Here is a 13,910-nt window from a genome sequence, read left to right as displayed (position 1 = left end):
GACAAATTCTATGTATTAAAAAAAAGTACCTTTTAAAAGGATTTAGGTTCATTTCTTTAGCTGTTAAATGTTTTAAAGCAGCATAAAATTCTTCTACCATAACTAAGAGTAGTAAATAAACTCACGTATTTTTCTAATGGGATTTTATATATTCTACCATATAAATCTCAAATTCTGTAACAACATAATTAGGGCCTTCAAGTTAACTTGGTCATTAGAAACTCAGATGAAGAAATGCTTTGATGAAAAACATTAACTAATTTACAAATATGTTTAATCTTGATGTTTACTCTGGGCAGAAACTAGCCGTTGTTATATTACTACATATAGTAATTCATATAAGGTCTGCCACAGAAGTCTTAACCCAGGCACTAAGAAGGCTGAGATCCTTACTATAACAACAGAGACAATTAGACAACCTGACAGATCAGGAAAATTGACAAACTGACAAAAGAAAAGAAGAAGATGCAAATAACCTGAATGAGATAGGGGACATAACAACAGAACCAACTGAAATAAAAAAGGTCATAACAGAATATTATAAAAAATTATACTCAAACAAATTTGAAAACCTAGAAGAAATGAATGAATTTCTAGAAACACACTACCTACCCAAACTAATAAGAGATTGAAGAGGTAATTAAAAAAAAAAAAAAAAAAAACTCCCAACAAAAAAAAAGGCTTGCCCTGGACAGCCTCACTGGAGAATTTTACCAAATACTCAAAGAGCTCATACCAGTACTACTCAAACTATTTCAGAGGATAGGAAAAGAAGGGATACTCCCATATTCATTCTGTTAACCCAACATAATGCTGATACCAAAACCAGGCAGAGACACCACACAAAAAAAGAAAATTACAGATCAATATCTCTCATGAACGTAGATGCAAAAATTCTCAACAAAATTCTAGCTAATAAAATTCAACAACATATCAAAAAATAATACACCACGACCAAGTGGAATTCATACCAGGTCCTGTGATTCTTTTATTTATGTGGTGGACTATGTTGATTGATTTTCTAACATTGAACTATCCTTGCATTTATGTTCAATGTTAGATAGTTCAATGTTAGAAAATCAATCAACAGTCCACCACATAAATAAAAGAATCACAGGATTATCTCAATCGATGCAGAAAAGGCATTTTATTCAATAAAGTCCAACACTGATTCCTGATAAAAACTCTCAGTAAAATAGGAATATAAGGGAAAATCCTCAACATAATTAAAGGCATATATAAAAAACCAACAGCCAACATTATTTTCAATGGAGAGAGACTGAAGGCATTCCCCTTTAGAGTGGAAATCACACAACGATGCCCTTTATTACCACTCTTATTAAATGCTATACTAGAAGTCCTTGCTAGAGCAGTAGGGCTGTTCTAGCTCATTGTCTTTGGGAAAGGAGAAGCTCCATGGAACCTGCTGGTGTGAGGCTCATTTCCAAATAGTTCCCCTAAGCATTAATTGACTTTTCCAAGACACAAGAGTTGGCCACTTCTTCCTGCTGAGCATCATCTGGTACTACCATCTGCCACATTCCTCTGGGCACATGTCCAGCCACGATGATCCCTGATAAGACTGTAGCCTCCAGTCACATCTACCCTCTCTTGTCCCCAACTCTGGTGCATCAAAGGCCAATCATAAGCCGTCTTCTATATCTCTCAGGAACCATGAATTAAAGGAGCTGGTGCTGACATACTCTCTGGCTGGCTGGCCCCCACTTGCCCTTGCTAGTGTCATGTTGTCCGCTAAGTAGGCAACCAATCCAGTACTGAAATTCCCATCTTGCTAGCATTTTCATAGTTTAAAACTATTTCTCTCAGAGTTTTTCTCCTTACTCTGCAGGAAAAGGAAACATTCCCTTTACTCGTTCCCCCTCTCCCATGGAGCAGAGAAGAGAGGGAATAATAGCCCCTTTACTTACCCAAAGTGACAACTTTCTACCTTCCAATCTTCTTGTTATCAACTGGATGGGGCATGGAAGGTGGCTCCTTTTGGTGAACTGGCTCTTCTCAACAGAGCCTGTTGGGAGGTTCTGGCGCAAATCCTGGTGATTCTCTGAACTTAGAAACTGGAAGTCTCTTAAAACCATTTGTTTTTGGCTTTGAACAATAACCATTCTTTCTAGGAAAATAATATTCTTGTTATTCTTATACATTGAATATGTGAGTGTAAATTGTTACACTCTCTATGGAACAAAATTTAAACTGATAAGAAATATCACTTCTAGGAATTATCCTGTAGGTCAACTTATAAATATTAAAATTAATTATTCATTGTAGATTGTAATACTGACAGAACAGCCTAAATATGATTAAATAAATTATTGGATATTCATTCATATCATGGAATTAAGGCCCTGCATTATTTTAAGTGTCTAAATATTTGTGAACAGCTCAGTGATTCATTTTCGGAAAAGTATTTATTGAACATTTACTTTGTAGTTAGTGCTGTGGTATTCCAAGCCATATAATGAATGAGGCAGCTTTACATATACTAAAAGTAATACCCTCCATGATATATTTTTGGGTGAAAAGGTAAAGGGCAATGTAGAGCATGTGCTCCTACTTGTGAGAAAAAGTTATATGACCATGGATAATATGTTAATAGATGTGTATCTACCAAGAGGTTAGTTTTATTCTCCCTATTTACAAATGAGAAAGCTAAGGCTTAAGAATATAGTAAATTCGCTAGAACTACAGAACCATTAGTGGCATAACGAATATTTGAGTGGCATAATCAAGCTTATCTGACTCCAGATCACAAGCACTTTCCAACACAACATGTGGCATCCTTGACCGACTTTACAGGAATGCCCTGACCATTCCTTTTTATATCACGAGTAGATCTTATAAATACATCTATTATGGGGCTTATCACAGTATATTGCAATGATATGTCTACATATTGGTTTCTCCTGGCAGACTGTCAGCTCCATGAATGTAGGTGCTCTATAGAGTCATCTTTGTGTCCCCAGTGATCTGGTATGGTGCACTGTAGAAAAGTTCTTAACAAAGGAATGAAGACAATGATACATCCTCGTGCATAGTCAAGGAACTGCCATATGACATTTTAGTTCCAAATGATTATACCCAAGCCTCAAAACTGCACAGCAAATTTAACTTCATGAACACTTAGCAATACTTATTATGTGTTATTAACCAAAAGAACCATGCATTTGCTATTAACGTGCTTTAAAGTCTCTTTTGCAGAGGAATCAAGATGTTCATTATTAAGTCATCTAAAAGCTCGGGCCAGTAAACTTATGCTTACTTGCAGGTCGCTCCTCCAAAGATGCAGTAGGTCAGATATCTGTTCATGTGGATATCACTGCCACCCCAGGAACTGGAGAGCAAAGAGTCACTGTCAAAGGTATGTTTCAGGTCCAGGTAGATTAAACAGCCTATTAGACTTTATGCTCTGCACAACAATGATACAGAAAAAGTAAATTTTTTTCTCAGATCTCTGTTTTAAAGAATGTGTATTAAATGATTTTAGGTCATGCTCAGGATTTCTTCATTAAGCAAAAATTTTTTATTCAGAACTGAAAAAAAGTGACAGATGTTTAGCCTCTATTATTTGAAATATCTAAATAATTTTAACACATTGGTAATTAAATTTCAAAATTGTATATATGGAACATTTACTCTGTGGTTGGTGCTGTGGTATTCATTGAACATTAGTACTATGGCTGGCTCCAGACTAGTCAATCAAATTTTGGATGTTAAGTCAATAAATTCTTACTATTCACAGTCTACCTACTTCCTTGGCTTTCTATGTCACTGCCAACAATTGCTTTTAGTTTAGTTTTTTTTTTTTAATAAGTGGGTCAATCTATTGGTTTTATATTGTAAATGCGTGGTTTGAATATGGGATCATTTCAAAAGTGAAATTTCATGGTTAACATTTTGCTCAATAGAACCATGATCTATCCATTTTTATGGATATTCTCATTTTAAATATCCTCTTTCCAATTTATTTTAAAATTGCATTAAATAATGTATCTTTGTGTTATAAAAGCTAACGTAACCCAGCTGTAATACAGAATAGACACACACAGCACTAGCGAGGATACTATCAGTGTCCTTAAATATTATTTAAAAACATTTTGCCAATATATAACAAAAGCTATAAGGTTTTATGAACCTTTCGCATTAACAATTCTTATTGTAAGAATCTTTTAAGGATATCGTGACCAAAGGATGAACAAAATGTACATATGAGAATGTTCATAAGAATTGTTTATGATGGCTAAAATTAGGAAACAGTCATAAAGCTTAACAATAAGTGGCTGGCTAAATACAGGCTGGTATATCCATACAGTGAAATATTTGCAGTTAGAAAGTGTGTAATAAGTTAGAAAAATATGCATGATGAACTTTAAAATAAAGCTAATGTTAAGACCGCAATACACGATGACTTCATTCTGTGCATATGGCAATTCAATATTGAAAGCATACACACCAAGATATTAACAGTCACTATCTCTGAGTGATTAAATTATGGAGATTTGTCCTTTAATCTATTTTTTGTATATTTCATAATGAGCATATCTTAATTTTTAATGTGAAAAACATCGTGTTTTTACCTTAGAAAAGAAAGAAATTATAACTTTTCATTAGTATCAAGTGTCATTTCAGCTGTAGCTAACTTTTCACCTTGCCAATGTCACACAGCTTAGAACTGAAAGGTCCATCAAACGTGCATTCCAGAGAAGAAATTGTTTTCTCTTCAAGGACATTTTCTTGTCAATGGCATGAGAGGGTGCTACCAAATACAAGTTATAGCTTCATAAATCATTTTAAAAAATAAAAATTCACCCTAAGGACCAAAAGGAGGAAGCTGAGTTTCCACATACTTGCCTGATAACACTTCATACTCCTTTTCCTTTTTGTTTTTTAGTGATTGCTATTAATGACCTAAACTGGCAGACCACAGCAATGTTCCGCCCATTTGTGGAAGTTTGTATACTGGGACCCAATCTTGGAGACAGAAAGAGAAAACAAGGCACAAAGACAAAAAGCAATACGTGGTCGCCAAAGTACAATGAAACATTTCAGTTGTAAGTCATAAATCCAACTATTATTCAGCCATGCACTAGCCATTGTACAACTAAACTTACTGAGGGATTCAGGGTAGGAAGGGCACTGGGCTTTGGTAAGGAAAGCAAAGCCTTTAAGCTTACATATTCCTGTGCATCACTGATCCCAGGCAAATGAAGAAGGCTATGGTTTTAGTCCTTGTCTGTTTTTCGGTATCTGTTCAGTGCCTACCATGTGTCTAAGTTAGAGGCACTGCGTATACAAAATAGGAGATCCCTACTCCCACAGAAGTACTCCACAGAGACGAGGCACCTGTTATAAACAAAAAGACAAAGAAGTAAACAAGAAACTATCAGATGATAGTAAGATCTATGGAGAAAATTAAAATGGTGATTTAATAGAGTGGCTGGATGTTTAAGATTGGGTGGTCAGGGAAGACTCTTTAAACGTGTGACTTTTAAACAAACTTGAAAAAACTAAAGAACCAGTCATGTAGGTAATGGGGTTGAAAACATTTCAGGCCAAGGCAAATAGTTAGTGAAGGGCTCTAAGGCAGAACAAGCCTAGCATACCTAAGAAACAGTATTTAGTGGGCACGGGGGTGAGATAAAACGAGTTTGGAGAAGTGGTCAGGGTGCAAGTATCATGCCACATAGAGCTGTGCGGTCAAGGTAACAGAGTCTAGGTTACATTCTAAGTTCAGTAGAAGGCCCACTGAAGGGGATGAGCAATCTGTTCACATGTTTAAAATATTATGCTGTTTGCTGTATAGACAAATAATTTGTGACTTGGACTAGATGGTATAAGAAGAGGTGGAGAGAAGTGGGAAGATTCTGAATGTGTGTTGGAAGTGGTTTCTACAGAACTTGCAGCAGACTACATGTAGAACATGAAAGAGTATATCACTCAAGTTCCCAAGAACGTTCAATTTAGGATAATTGAAGAAGGGCCTATTTAAAAAGGAATTTACAGGGATATGAGTGTTGGAGAAACACAGCAAAAATGATATAACCTGGGCTACTAGAAGGTAGGCTATTAGCCACTCCTAAACCTGAAAGATGTTAAAAAGCAAAGACATCACTTTGAGAACTAAGGTGCGCCTGACCCAAGCCATGGTATCTTCAATCGCCTCATAGGGTCGCTATGAGTCAGAATCAACTCAGTGGCAACTGGGTTTTTTTTTTTTTTTTTTTTTCATCTCTATGCGAAAGCTGGACAATGAATAAGGAAGATCAAAGAAGAATTGACGCCTTTGAATTGAGATGTTGGCAAAGAGTATTGAACATACCATGGACTGCGAGAAGAACGAACAAATGTGTCGTGGCAGAAGTACAGCCAGAATCCTCCTTAGAAGCAAGGATGGTGAGCCTTCGTCTCATGTACTTTGGTGTAAAAATGGCTTGGGGGCAGTGTCTGACCTCCTCCAAGCCCACAAGGAGGAAGAAGAACCAAGATCAACAGCAAAAGGCTGACTCCCATGAGGTGGAGGCCAGACATGCCTCTTCTCTCTGCTATCTTTACGAATTCTGACACCAACCATACCTCCCACAGCACTCTTTACTTCTCTGCTGGGCTTGATAATTCATTGCAATGGTCACACGGAACTCACAGACAGTACTCATGATTATGGAGTTTATTAGGGAAGTAACAGTTACAATTAAGGCTCAGGAACACTCAGGATACAGTTCTTCCATGAGAACAGCCTCTTCCTAACCATGCTCACTGGCATGCCTTTCCCTGGCCCAAGGCCTCTCTCCAAAGGCACTCAGCTTTCTCTCTCCATGGGCCAGGAAGCCCACCCCACCATCTCCTGCTGCTGGATCTCTGCTGCCACCTCTTCTCAACAGCTTCAAGTTTATACTTTGCTCTCTCTCGCTCTCACTTTCGCACTCTCTCTTGGTCTCCTGCTTCTAGGAGCTTCTCTGTGCAAGGTTCCAGGGTCTAAATGACATGGTTTCTGCCCCTGGCTTTTCTTCCCTGGTAGTGGTAGGATCCTTCCTTGTCTTCCTCATTTTTGAGGGTAAGCACACCCAAAAAAGCATGTAAGCCAGCCACTTCATGCCTTTATCTCCCCCCACTGATTCTCTCACTGATTAAATTGCCCATCCCTATCAAACCAGTACTCTGAGGACACAAGCGTGTTCTTTGGTCTTGAAGAATCTTCTTTTCTGGTTGGAACTTTGAGCATCTACATCCATAAACAAAGTCCAGAGCAAGCCATCAAATTGCAGCAATGTATACCACCTCACTGTGTCAAACATCTTTGTCTTCATTCAACTGGGTTCCGGTCAGCTCATTCCTAGCCATCCAAGCCAGGTTACAATGCGTAGCAGCCTCAGGCTCAAGAGTTCACACACACCTCCCAGCACTTCAGACAGCCTGTCCACACTCTTATCCCTAGCCCCCTTGGGCTAGATCAGCAGGTTCTCCCATAAACTTAGGAGTCTATACACAACTTCCTTTACTTATGACCAGCCAGCCCTTCCTCTCTCTCATCCCTAGCCGTGGTGGCCTACCAATGGAATATGTCCAAACTCAGCATGTCTCCTCATTGCTGGACTTTTGAACATGTTATCAGGAAGGACCAGTCCCTGGAGAAGGACATCATGCTTGGTAAAATAGAGGGTCAGCAAAAAAGAGGAAGACCCTCAATAAGCTTGATTGACCCAGTGGCTGCAAAAAATGGGGTCAAGCATGGCAGCAATCGTGAGGATGGTGCAGAACTGGGCAGTGTTTCATTCTGTTGTACATGGGATTGCTATGAGTTGGAACGAACTCAATGGCACCTAACAACAACAACATACCTGAAAGGAGAGGAACAGTCTTTACTGAAAATTGAGAAGGTGAAAATGTGTGTAGTCAGCCAACCATAGAGGAGCAGCAACCACCCATGGAGGGCTCCAGTCTGCCTGAGGCAGCCTCACAGGCAAAGATCCAGGGAAATAAAACTCTGACTTCACTCCCATCACTACTTCTGGTCTCCTGATGGAGCTCCTGTTTGGCCAAAACCAACTGGAAGCTGCAGCATGGACAAACCATATTAATGTTGTCCTCATAAGTCAGTGTTCTATCGTGAAGTCCAAGGGGGGAGATGGATGGATCCAAGTGGGGCAAATGGAAAATACCTGGCACAGAATGAAATTAAAGATAACCCCCTAGGCTTTTGGCATGACCGACAAGATGATTCATCAAGATGGGGGCATAGGGACAGGAGATGATGAGATCAAGAATTTTGTTTTACACTAACTAGACAATAGATAAGTGGTAAATTTGGTGAAGGGTAAGACGGTACACAATACTGGGGAAGTCAGCACAACTTGACCAAGACAAGGTCATGGAAGATTCATAGACGCATCCAAACTCTCTGAGGGACCAAATTACTGGGCTAAGGGCTGGGGACCATGGCTTAGGAGGACATCTAGCTTAAATGGTGTAACCTAGTTTATAAAGACAACATTCTACATTCTACATTCTACTTTGTTGAGTAGCGTCTGTGGTCTTAAAAGCTTGTGAGCAGACCTCTAAGATACTCCACTGGCTCCACCCCATCTGGAGCAAGGGAGAATAAAGAGAAACAAAGACACAAGGGAAAGATTAGTCCAAAGGACTAATGGACCACAACTACCACAGCCTAACTAGATGGTGCTTGGCTACCACCACCGACTGCTCTGACAGGGATCACAATAGAGGGTCCTGGACAGAACTGGAGAAAAATGTAGAACAAAATTCTAACTCACACATAAAAAAAGAAAAAAAACAAAACAGGCTTACTGGCCTGACAGAGACTGGAGAAACTCTGAGAGTATGGCCCTCAGATACCCTTTTAACTTGCTACTGAAGTCATTCCTGAGGTTCACCCTTCAGCCAAAGATTAGACAGGCCCATAAAACAAAAGGAGACTAAATGGGCACACCAGCTCAGGGGCAAGGACAAGAAGGCAGAGGGTGGGGGTGACAGGAAAGGTGGTAACGAGGAACCCAAGGTTGAGAATGTCAGTGTTGACATGTCATGGAGTTGGCAACCAATGCCACAAAACAGTATGTGTATTAATTGTTTAACGAGAAACTCATTTGCTCTGTAAACCGTCATCTAAAGCACAATTAAAAAATGACTTCATTTTTAAATATGCTAAGCACTACTTTCCGCAAAAAAAGAGAGAAAAATTGTTTTAAATCTTCTAATTTGAAGATGCCTAGTTCTTTAGGGTCGCTAAGAGTCAGGATCAACTCAATGGCAATGGGTTTTTTATGGGTTAGGTCTATTCTGTCCTATAGGGTCCCTATGAGTCAGAATTGACTCAATGGTACACAATAACAGTAACAACATTGGACATCCAAGAGGAGATGTTAAATGTGCAGCTGGGTATAACGAGAATTATCTGCATACCCCGTCTTTACCAGTTGCCATCTAGTTGACTCCGACTTATGGCAACCCCATGTGTGACACAGTAGAAGTGCACCCCATAGTGGCTGGTTTTTTTAGAAGTAGATTACCAGGCCTTTCTTCTGAGGCACCTCTGGGTGGACTCGGACCTCCAACCTTTCAGAGAGAAGCAGAACGAATAACTGTCTACATCACCCAGGGATTCCTATCTGCATATAAACCCATTGCCCTTGAGTCAATTCCAGCTCATAGCGAAATGTTAATTCCATACATCTAGATGAGCTGCCCTAAGGACAGAGTATAGATAGATAAATACAGGGGGATCGAGCCCTAGGGGTTTCACACACACACACTCCAAAATAGTCCTTTACTGGTTTGTTTTCTGTTTATTCTTGCACTCTTGATTTCTAAGGGACCTTTCTACAGTCTGTACTCTGAATACTTAACCCTCTTATGCCTCAATAAAACTTAACCACCTAACCATATTTATCAAAAGGGTTCTAATTACACAAAAAATTTGATCAAATTCAAATGTCTTCTAAAAGGCTCTAGAAATTATTTGAATCACACAAAATTCAGATATCACACAGTGAGCTACTGGGACTGCTATACTGAGAAAAGGAGGCATTTTGGTTCTTTTTAATTCACTAAAAGATCTTGCTTCTATCATATTTTTCTATTCTCTATTTTCTTTCACATTATTTTGTATTCTAAAATAAGTACATGGTTTAGTTATCAATACCACCCAGAAATGAAGGTTTGGCTCTGCAAAACATTTGATCAGAAAAAAATCACTTGGAAAAGGAAAGAATTTGGAAGCTTGTGCTGCTGAGGAATAGACTGCATTCATGAGAAGGTCAAGGATATCTGAGGATGAATAAAAATAAGGGGCGGAGGAGAACTACCGCAGGCATATCAGCCCTCAGCCTTCTTCATTATGTTGAGTGCTGACGAGTTGTCTTGGATTGTTATTAGTAGAGGCCATCCTCAGCCCCACACTTGACAGGTCTAACTGTTGCCATAAGGGAAGAATTGGCATTGAAGCACCAAGCTCTGCTGGAACTGATTTACTCTGGAGATTTGTATCCAATTTAACATCTGTGAGTAGTGCTTGACAGCCTGTGCAGTGTATTCCCCTGAGAAAAAGTTCCTAGATATAATATCTTATTCAGGAGTCCAAGGTAAAGGAAAAAGATTGTAGTAACTGATACTGAAATGGAAAAGAAATTTTTCCAAGAGTTGTCCCTCACCCTGGCCTAGCTCCCACACTCCCTAGCAACCCCATCCTGCCCACAGTCTTTTCATCCAGCGGCAGGAATCTCACCACCAATTAGGCAGGATAAGCAAACTGGGTCTAGATTAGTGAGGATTATGGGTGCCTCAGGAGTTTGGACATTGATAAAAGGGAAAGCATAATAAAGTGATGAAAGACATGGTAGACCAGCACTTACATGGTTAAAGGTCAGAGTGGAAGCAATCTTCATAAAACAATATAAAAGCAGAGTAATCCAGATGTTTTCATCATTTCTGTTAAAAAGACCAGAAACCCAGAGACTGGTATTAAGGCCAAGCCTTATATTAGTGCTAAGATGAACTCACCATTTCCATTATTCTAGACGTAGTCAGAACATGACAATTAAACATTATTTTTAATATTATTACCATGCACATGGGGCCACCATGAGTGCGAGTCAACTTGACAGCAACAACAAATAACAATGCATTATATATATATTACTTTTGTATATTAATTATTAAACATCAATAATTTTAATTTAAAACATAAGAAACATAGGAATAAAGTACAAAACTTTTGCTTAAGATTAACAGTATCTTCATAAGTACAACATGATACTTTAATTCTAATTTCTATTAATATGTTTAACATCAGTGTAATAAAAAATGTTTAAATTGATTTGCTATTCCCACAGGGAAAGAAGGACTTTTTAATTTAGATCATCAATTAACATCTTAAGAAAACTGAAGCATAATTTGAAGGATATTTACATCAGGGTTAAAACTCTATGGTACCTCATTTCCTAATATTCAGAACAATGTATAAAATGCTTAATGATATTTTAGTACTGTCTTGATTCCTAGGTGAAGTAAATTTTTTGCTCAAAATTCATATTTTTAATCCATACAGCATTGTGAGTAATGAAAACAGCCCAGGGGCCTATGAACTTCATCTCTCAGTTAAGGATTACTGCTTTGCCCGAGAAGATCGAATTATAGGAATGACAGTCATTCAGCTTCAGAACATAGCGGAAAAGGGAAGTTATGGAGCGTGGTATCCTCTTCTGAAAAATGTCTCTATGGACGAAACTGGTTTGACTATCCTTAGAATCCTCTCTCAGAGGACCAACGATGATGTGGCTAAAGAATTTGTAAGGCTTAAATCTGAAACAAGATCTACTGAGGAGAGTGCTTGAAACGAAAACTGCACAATATCTTTGAGAATTCATAAACTATAATTGATGACTACATGCATGTGCAAATACATAGGAATGTTTATTTCACTATGTTTCCGTGTTTGCCGGTACTCTAGTACAGTGTCTACAAGGTATGTGGAAAACCTGCTGAACTTTTATACCCATTCTGGTCTTTGGGAAGTAAATGTTCCATAAAGTGCCAAAATTATGATGTAAAGTAAAATATCAAGAACATCTTTTAAAATGTTAAGTTTCATTACCAATTTCTCATCCATTGAACACACTAGAAAATAATTCGTCTTTGGTGTTTGTCCACCAGTTGTCTTTGTTAAATTAGTTTATATTGCCCATAGATCATAAAGCATTTGTTACTCAAATTCTGTTTTATTTAGACTTACCTCATTGTAGATGTCTTACAAATACCCTTTTCTAGTTACTTCTAGAAAGCGTTTGTAATTTTATAGTTGCAAATATATTGTGATGATTTTTGCATACAAAAATAGAAAAGGGAGGAAATATTTTATGCTGACCAGTTTCCAACCTTTCTGATATATCACTGTGAAGAAATGTTACTAAAGCAAACTAAATAGCAATGCTAAATAGAGTTTGTTAACAATGTTTGATATATTGAGAAACTTTGTTCTTCAAAACTGCCAAGGTCACATCACATTTGTAAAAAAGGTAAGTCGATGCATTTGCCATACCTTGTGTCTCGGCTTTACCAAATTTCATTCTTTAGAAAGCCATAGGGTTAATGGTTTAGAAATGGATGGAGGGATTGCTTCTTAAAATTACCTATGATAAGTAACTATCCTGTTAGTGTTTTCTCTCTGACAGTTATGACTATCTTTAGTTACTTAGCTCTATAATCAGTTCAATGTTTTCTTTTAAAAATATTCAACGACTTATACTGAATGCAGCATTACTATATATCGCACTGGAGCAAAACATCATGTTGTCATCTATTTAGTGAAAAATGTAAAATAAAGCCAAGAAATTGCTTACAGTTTTTGTAATTTTTGTTATTTATAAGCCCAAAATGCACCAGATGTAATAGGAAAATAATACAGCTCAGTACATAAAAATACACCTAGGTTGGTTTTTGAATATGAAATAGTCTACGAGTATTTTGACTTTCTGTATTTTTGTGGTTTGACTTCCTAGTGTCTGTACCTAAATACTTGGCTGTAGAACAGTACTTTATAATTGTAACTTACCGTCATAACTGTTAGTGGACTATCTACACTCAGAAACAAGAACCTGTTATAATGGTTGCAATCTGTGAACAAGCTGGTCTGCTATGTTAAGAGCACAGCTGAATAGTGTCATGACTTTGAGAACTGTTCTGCTTCTGTGCGTGAAAACACAGACCAGTAAGAACAACTAATTCATGTTAAATTGTTAGGCACTTGCTTTGCTAATGATTTATCCATATGCATAGTGTGATGCGATCCTTTGGCATATGCATTAATAAATGGATGTATATTGAGCACAAACAACATTTTGTTGTATCTTCTGCTATTTAATTTATGCAACATCTCTTCTTGTTCAGGGATAAAAACTCCAGGCTCTTTTTACTGTTCTTTTTTTTTTTCTTTGCACATGGATGTTCAATTATTCCAGCATCATTTCTTCAAAAGACCACAATTCTTCCTTTGACTTGGTTCTACACCTTCACCATAAATCAATTTGCCAAATATATGTGGGTCTATTTCTCAAATCTCTATTTTACTGATTTGTTTATCGATCTGTTATTTATTGATCTACCCTTTTGTCAATATAACATTGTCTTGATTAGTTTTATATTGTCTTAAACTTGAGCTTTGTGAGTCCACCATGTTGTACATTTTTCAAAATTGTATTTGACTATTTTAGTATTTTCCCTTTCTATAAAAAAATTAAGATCATGCTGGGATTTTTATTGGCATGACACTGAATCTATAGATCAATTTGGAAAGAATGATATTTTCACAATATTAAGTCTTCAATCCATGAACACACACTGTTTCCATTTACTTAGGTCTTCTTTGATTTCTTTCATTAATGTTT

General features: G+C 37.6%; 1 protein-coding gene across 2 annotated transcripts in view; it reads left to right on the top strand.

The window, feature by feature from the left end:
• The window catches only part of UNC13C (unc-13 homolog C), a 633,353-nt gene extending 620,007 nt beyond the window's left edge, over positions 1–13,346 (top strand). For both annotated transcript variants that reach the window (XM_064267528.1, XM_064267529.1), the window contains 3 exons: positions 3,284–3,376; positions 4,907–5,066; positions 11,576–13,346. In XM_064267528.1, the coding sequence (XP_064123598.1) occupies positions 3,284–3,376; positions 4,907–5,066; positions 11,576–11,861 (539 nt within the window). In that variant the 3' untranslated portion in view covers positions 11,862–13,346. The remainder of the gene's footprint in view (positions 1–3,283; positions 3,377–4,906; positions 5,067–11,575) is intronic.
• Positions 13,347–13,910: the final 564 nt, after the last annotated feature.

Source organism: Loxodonta africana, chromosome 13, assembly GCF_030014295.1.
Source record: "Loxodonta africana isolate mLoxAfr1 chromosome 13, mLoxAfr1.hap2, whole genome shotgun sequence".
Lineage (NCBI taxonomy): Eukaryota > Metazoa > Chordata > Mammalia > Proboscidea > Elephantidae > Loxodonta > Loxodonta africana.
The sequence above is the reverse complement of the archived record's forward strand: the minus strand, read 5'-3'. Positions and strand labels throughout refer to the sequence as shown.